Source organism: Leptonychotes weddellii, chromosome 9 (assembly GCF_054177405.1).
Source record: "Leptonychotes weddellii isolate Sample4059 chromosome 9, ASM5417740v2, whole genome shotgun sequence".
In the NCBI taxonomy this organism is placed as follows: Eukaryota; Metazoa; Chordata; class Mammalia; order Carnivora; family Phocidae; genus Leptonychotes; species Leptonychotes weddellii.
This window is the reverse complement of record NC_138377.1, coordinates 11,973,528-11,980,871: the sequence shown is the minus strand read 5'-3', so window position 1 is coordinate 11,980,871 and position 7,344 is coordinate 11,973,528. Positions and strand designations below refer to the sequence as shown.

The 7,344-nt window shown below is 40.8% G+C and overlaps 1 protein-coding gene across 1 annotated transcript in view; it reads left to right on the top strand.

Moving 5' to 3' along the window:
- TDP1 (tyrosyl-DNA phosphodiesterase 1) overlaps window positions 1-7,344 on the top strand; it is a 70,212-nt gene that overhangs the window by 28,496 nt on the left and 34,372 nt on the right. Inside the window, exons 12-14 of the mRNA XM_081829740.1 lie at window positions 291-357; window positions 1,952-2,059; window positions 3,495-3,609. Of these exons, the coding sequence (XP_081685866.1) occupies window positions 291-357; window positions 1,952-2,059; window positions 3,495-3,609 (290 nt within the window). The remainder of the gene's footprint in view (window positions 1-290; window positions 358-1,951; window positions 2,060-3,494; window positions 3,610-7,344) is intronic.

The window sequence follows — 7,344 nt, the reverse complement described above, 5'->3', positions numbered from 1 at the left end:
TTCAGGTAGTTTTTCAGATACTTCGAATCTGTGCTGTTATTAATGTTTAAATTACCACCCCCAAGTGATTAATACCTCTTTCTTTTCAGATTGTAAACATTTACCATTTAACATGTATCCCTCAGAAAGGAAACCCCACTGAGGGAACATACCTAATACAAGTGTAGACCTTTTCTTTCTTTCCATAAGATGAAATAGGAAGTGGTTTTGTTTTTTCAGTGTTTACTGTAGATTCTTAATGAAGGATCCTAAAATTATTTTCTGTAATACTTGTTTTCTTCTTTTAAAAGCTGGGGGTTCTCTTCCCTATAGCATCCAGACAGCTGAAAAACAGAACTGGCTCCATTCCTATTTTCAGTAAGTAATTGGTTTAGAATGCTGCTATTGCTTCTTCAGAAATATGAATGTTATTTATGTCAGTGTGTTCTTTTAAAAAAGAACCTTACATAATACAGCTGTATTTTTTCATCTGCATATGTTAGTGATAGAAATAACTTAAAACAAGGTTTTGAACATTATTTGAAATAGGTTTTTAATACCAAAGGATAAAACTGATCTGTGAGGTTTGTATTAAATATTGGCCCTCAAAGAAAAAAAATGAAGATGATGATGGGTAATTTAGAATTTATGTAAGGAGCATTTTTAAAAAATGTTACTTGAGTATAATTGACACACCGTCTTACATTAGTTTCAGGTGTACGACATAGTGATTCAGCAACATTTTAGCTTATATTTCCAGATTATAATTCTTCTGTCTGCACATGTACATGCACGTACTGTATGACTGCAAGCTTGCCGTGGGTGGAGTCCACACCACTCTTTGTCCAGGACATGGGATCGTATTTGGTTTGTTTTAAGGGCTCAGTAAATGGTTGAATGGGCAGGTGAAGGGATTGTCTTTCATCCTCCTCTTGTTCCAGTGGGCACACTCTGACTGTTCTAGGCCAGTGCAGTTTCCTGCTTGCTTCAGGCATGTGTTACACTTGGCGGCTGGAAACAAAGGCAGATTGCATCTCAGTAGCTTGCAGGCTAATTCACTGTGTCCTTGTGGGCCCGTCCGTGTGTCCCTGTGGGCCCCCGTTGGGAGGTTATTCCTTACAGAGAACATTTCTTTATATTGATGAGCTCCTTTCACGAGTCATTCAAGTGAATTTAATGATTGAAGGAACAATCTACATAATCCTAATTCTGGTCTCAGCCTTTTTGCAAGAAAGGATTGTTGCCTCATGATGGTAGGCCCTCTCTTCCTACAGAACCTCAGTCCTGCAATACTGACAGGTAAATGTTAGCCTTGGACTGAAGTGTTTCCAAATTATCCTCTTTTTTTTTTTTTTAAGATTTTATTTGACACAGAGAACACAAAAGCAGGGGGAGCAGCAGAGGGAGAGGGAGAAGCACGCTCCCTGCTGAGCAGGGATCCCAATGCAGGACTCGATCCCAGGACCCTGAGATCATGACTTGAGCTGAAGGCAGACACTTAACCCACTGAGCCACCCAGGTGCCCCATCCTCCTGCTTTTTAACATTGTTTTAATATTCATCCTGTTGGCATTTTTCCCCATTTTGTACTTTTTTTCAACAAACTTCCTGAGCCCGTACTTGGTAATGCACTGTGGGAGCATGATTCCTCCTTTTAAGGAGCTCATAGTCCACGTAGGAGACAAGACATGCACATATGCAGTTGAAAACACAACAGAAGTAATAGACATGAATATATACATGTCTTACTGGCAAAAAAAAAAAAAACAAAAAACGGTAAGGCTAGATACCAAAGGGTTAGTGTTTTATTATACTGCTCTCAAACAGAGTTTAATAAAATATTAGAGGTCCCATCAGAGAACTGTGTACCCACTGTTTAGATTATAGGATTTTGCTTTTCATGAAGTTTCCTAATACTAGGATTATGACAGGTTTATATTTTCTTACTGGTAATGGGTCTTTCCTGTCACTAGCAAATGGTCGGCTGACACATCTGGCCGCAGCAATGCTATGCCACATATTAAAACATATATGAGACCCTCTCCAGACTTCAGTCAGATTGCTTGGTTCCTTGTCACAAGGTAAGTAGTCCTTATAGTCTTGGTTTGTAACTCCTGCTCTGAATACCGAATGGGTTTCCAAAAAATGGTTTTGTAAATTGTCATTTAGTTTTCAGAGTGTGTATGTCTTCTGATCCTTATTTAAGAGGCTTATTACTTACCCCTTTCTAGTGCCTGTTATCATTGCCTGATTTTATGAGTCTTGATATTTATGAGGTCTTCATAAAGTCTGCATTTACTCTTGTTAAACTTAATACTTCAATAGTAGGAATTAGGCAAGTTAACATTTGGGGTAAATACAGAACAAAAATGATATGGTAAAATTAGTATTCCTTAATTACTTTCTCTTAGGTAATTAACATTTGACTGATCAAGTCTCTTAAGTGTTTTTTTTAACATCTTTATTAAATAATTAACACTTTAAGATTGACCTATTTAGTCTGCAATTCAATGATTTAGTATACTCACAGAATTGTGCAACAATCACTATAATTTCAGAATTTTCATTACCCCTTAAAGGAAATGCCTTACCTACTAAGCATCCTTGTGTCTGTTTTTATATCAAGATAGATTGCTGTGCTCTTGGAAAAAGAGAACTGGACTAGAACTTTAGTTCTAACTCCTAGTCTGCCCAAAGGCCATTAGGCATCTCTTAATGATTTAATAAGACAATTAATGTCATTAATAATTAAGGTATGACAGAGTAATGAAAAAACTTTGAAACAAAAATTTAAACTCATGAAGCAACTCTTAAAAAAGCCAATTAGAAAGCAAAACCAAGTCCCTTCCCTAGCTTATGGAAATTAGTGGTAACACTTTTTACCTGGCTCAGGGTAAGGAACTGTGAGCTGAATAGTGTTAGTGGTATACATCAGATGCAACAGTGGGCTTCTGCAAAGTTTTTGAGGCACCATAGTATAATGGAAAAATATACATTTGAGTACTGAAGATTTAAGATGCTCTTCTGTCATTTATTAGCTCTGTGAACTTGCGAAATGTATTTAATCTGAGTCTGTTTCCTATTCTTTAAAATGGGAAAAGCAGTGGCTGCCTTTTGGGGTTGTTGTGAGAGTTAAATGAGCTGCTCGAGGCTCCGTGCATCTGACATACAGACCGCAGGACACGACAGCTGTGATTATGCTAGTTCAGGCTTCACTGTCAAGACTGAAGGATGGCCAGGGGAATTGGTACACATTTCTTTGCTGTGTGTCTTTAAAGAAGAGAAACTTTGGCTTCTGAAGTAGGTTTCCTGGGTGTGAAGACCTGAATTAGAGATTGCCTGGGTAGAGAAGTCATTGCCTGAGACAGGTAGTGCCAGGGAGAAGAGAAACCTCTAAAATGTATGTGGCCTCGTCCTCGGGCAAGTTCAGTCCCTAGTTGCCTTGGTAAGTGTGGGATTGTTGTTAATCCCTCTCCCAGTTTTCACACTTTAAGCTAAATTTTTTTTTTTTTCCAGATTTTATTTATTTGTCAGAGAGAGAGCACAAGCAGGGGGAGCAGCAGGCAGAGGGAGAAGCAGGCTCCCAGCCGAGCAGGGAACCCAATGCAGGGCTCGATCCCAGGACCCTGGGATCATGACCTGACCCGAAGGCAGACGCTTAACCAACTGAGCCACCCACGTTCCCTAAGCTAAATTATTTAAATATTCCTGACTTAGTGATGAGAAATCAAAGCTAACCAACAAGAACATAAATTTGGATATATTACGGACCCTTGAACATAATCCAAAGGAATTGGATTTTCAGAGACTACATTTCAGCGTCAGCTCATCTGTTCAATAATTGTCTGTTAAGCCACATTATTAAGTTGCAAGTAGTAAAAAAGGAAACCATGTTACTAAGTTGCAGTATTAAAAGCCTGGCTTTTTATATTGCTTCTGCCCCATCGTGATGCTGTGTGACAGTCACTTCCTGCATACCCTGATGATGAGTCCGTAAGACTAGGTGAATTACCTACCTGCTTGCAATTCTAAAATGCTACTTTTGGATATATATACTTGAGTAGTGGGCCATCATTCGTCCCAAGGGCTGAATGTTTTGTGTTTATTTACATGAATGTTATTTTGTTTTGTGTCGAATACCTTAAATTAGACATTTTTCTCAATCTGGTGTGACAGAATTCTCTAACAGTATGGGTCATGTTCTAGGGCTCTACCCAGTATATATTCATTTTTTTTTTTTTGGAGTAGTCGAGGTTCTTCCTGCAATCATGCCACTTTGCATGAAGGTTGAATTGAACTTGAAGGCTATCCTTCCAACTTCGAGAAAAATCAGATAGGATTTTAACCAATGTAGGAAAAGCCATATAGAGAAATATGTCAGTTATTTGGTAAAAGTGGTCTTGTCTAGCATTATGTTATCCTGCTGGGAAAACTGTTGCCTAGAGAAATGTAGCCTTGAGTCTCTTTCTACATCATTGGACAAGTTGAATTTACTGTTTATTTGGGAATTGTTTTCCTCAGAGTAGAGTGAAAAGATGGATGTACTTCACTCAAGTTGGGTATTTACTGATCCTGTTTTAGGGGTATGAAGGGAGGTTGAGATTAACAATAATCCTTGTCTAAAGGCAAAGTTTTTGTAGTCGAGTATAATGATGGCATTCGTTGAGCTCTGGGAATACAAAGCAAGACGTGACCCATGCCACGCAGAGGCTGCAAGAAGAAATGGGACACTGTATACTAGTTGTTTACCTGTGTAAGGATCTGGTGAATGCACCTTTACAAATGTATTATCTGGTTGGGGTGGGGTCAGGGTGGGTCAGAGATGCACTAAAGCTAGGGCAATGGTATCTCAGGTAGGCCCGGAAGCATGCCTAAGAGTAAATAAACCAGATGACTGGAAGGTGGCTCTAAGCAGAGGAAGGGGACGCAGAGGCCGCAGAGCTGGAAAAGTACATGGGGTTTTCAGGGAACATCTGAGTGAATCTGCAGTTAGATGAAAGAAAAGAGATTCCTACACCTTCAGAATGGATTTTCTTAAGCTAGGGCACCATTATGTTAAGTGCAGAAAGCATTCACTGTCTATTTATTCATTTAATATTTGTTGGTTTTGTGTTATGTGAATGACTGCTTTCATATTGACTGGCTATTACTAAATTCTGACTTGGAAGTTAATTTGTTAAGAATTTGAAACTTGTCATGGATTTGTGGCTTCTAATTTTATTCTGAAATACCTAGGCTAAAAACTATCAACTTATCAGGTATATAAAAAGGTACAACAATTACTCGGTGATTTCAACGTAACAGACACTGTTCTAAGCACTTTTTGTTCATTTAATTTTCACAACTGCCCCACAGGGACTCGGAGAATGGTTAAGTAGGCTGCCCACAGTGACACAGTAGTGAGTTGTGGAAGCAGGATTTGAACCCACGGAATTTGGCTCCACAGCTGGCACTCTTCACCTCAACTTTCTGATGCCACTCTTAACAGCCGATAGTGTACCTATTTTCTGTGAAGACGGGTCAAAAGAAACTGCATCACTTTACTTTGATTGTGGTATGGAAAAAAAAAAACATAGCATCCCAGTATTAAAGAATATCTGACATAACTGAAGTAGTAATTTAGGAAATACTTAGAGCCCACTCTCAGCCCTTCTACAATAAGGAAAAATGTAGATCTGAAATATAAGTGACATCTACCAGGAACTCCCTTTTTTTTTTTTCTTTTTTTTTTGTGTCTTGGTTTGCCACCTTCTCTCAAAGTTAGAACATCCCAAACTGAGCTCTTACCTAGAAGGATATTTCCTTCCCAACGTCCATTTTGGCCCTGGTGGCACCTGCCCACTCTTCTATCCTCAGGCTTACAGCCCAGCTGTCCTCTTGCTATTCCTTCCTTTGAGCATTCTGCAGCATTTACTGAGGTCCTTCCTCTTGTGAATGCAGGGCACTTGGGATAAAAAACATAAACATCAGGACGCCTGGGTGGCTCAGCCGGTTAAGCATCAGCCTTCGGCTCAGGTCATAATCCCAGGGTCCTGGGATAGAGCCCCGCATCGGGCTCCTAGCTCAACAGGGAGCCTCCTTCTCCCTCTGCCTGCCACTTTTCCCTGCTTGTGCGTGGGCGCTTGCCCATGTTATCTCTGTCTCTGACAAATAAAATCTGAAAAAACAAAACATAAGAATCTTAAAGGCACTACCTAAATCTTATCTCTGATGTCAGAAGCCAGATATAGAAGTAATTAAAATAAGAAGAGATCGATTCTGTGCTTGACGTGGGCATGTGGATGCTTTGGATAGGATAATCAAAGTTGTTCATTCTTTTTTTTTTTTTTTTAAAGATTTTATTTATTCATTTGACAGAGACACAGCGAGAGCGGGAACACAAGCAGGGGGAGTGGGAGAGGGAGAAGCAGGCTTCCCGCGGAGCAGGGAGCCCGATGCGGGGCTCGATCCCAGGACCCTGGGACCATGACCTGAGCCGAAGGCAGGTGCTTAACGACTGAGCCACCCAGGCGCCCCAAAGCTGTTCATTCTTACAATGTCTCAGACTTTACTTTTCTGATCTCTGAAATTACCGAGTCAGATTCTACCTGGACTTGTCAAGTGATTGCCTCTCTGCGGGCCATCACACACATGGTCCACTTCCCAGGCCACCTTTCCTTTTCCTAGTTGTCGAAGACCATCTTTCAGAAACATGAATTTTTCTCCCTGTCCTATGTTCAGTTTCCCCCCACTTCCTATATGCTAAAATCCAGAGCGCTCCTTGGCATTGTGACCCTAACCATACCATTTGCACCTTTCCTATGCTGTGTTCTCCAACACGAACTGCCAGAAGCAGCTTCCTATGCCCCAGTTATGCCCCAGTAATCACCCTGCCAGCAGCCCTCTCCTGGTGCCTTTGTCTTCTCTCACTGCCGTTCCAAGTGCTGCCCACCTCATAAGAGTTGTCTCCGGTCTGGTGTCCACCCTTGGAGACTCCGCCAGCCTCCTGACTTCTCTCTCCTCCAGATCCTCCAAGCACTTACGCAGGTACCACCGTTGGAGCTTGTAGCTCCTACGTCATTGTCTTTTCTCTTCTGGCAGAGAAGAGATCCCTTATCTGCACAGCAGCTGTAAGGATGAGGTGCCACGCTCAGTGACAGGACCCACAGGCTGAAAGAAGTCCACAGTTAACAAGTTCACTGCGATAAATTGATAAAGTACAATGAAAGAACTAGAAGTGGAAGTAAAATTGTAATACAGGTACAAGAGTTACTAGTGACAGTCTAGGACGACCACTGTGTATTACCTTCTCAGCCATTAGAATGAAAGCGTTTTTATAAAACCACTCCTTGTGCACACGTATCCATTGAGCCTTTGAAACACTGTG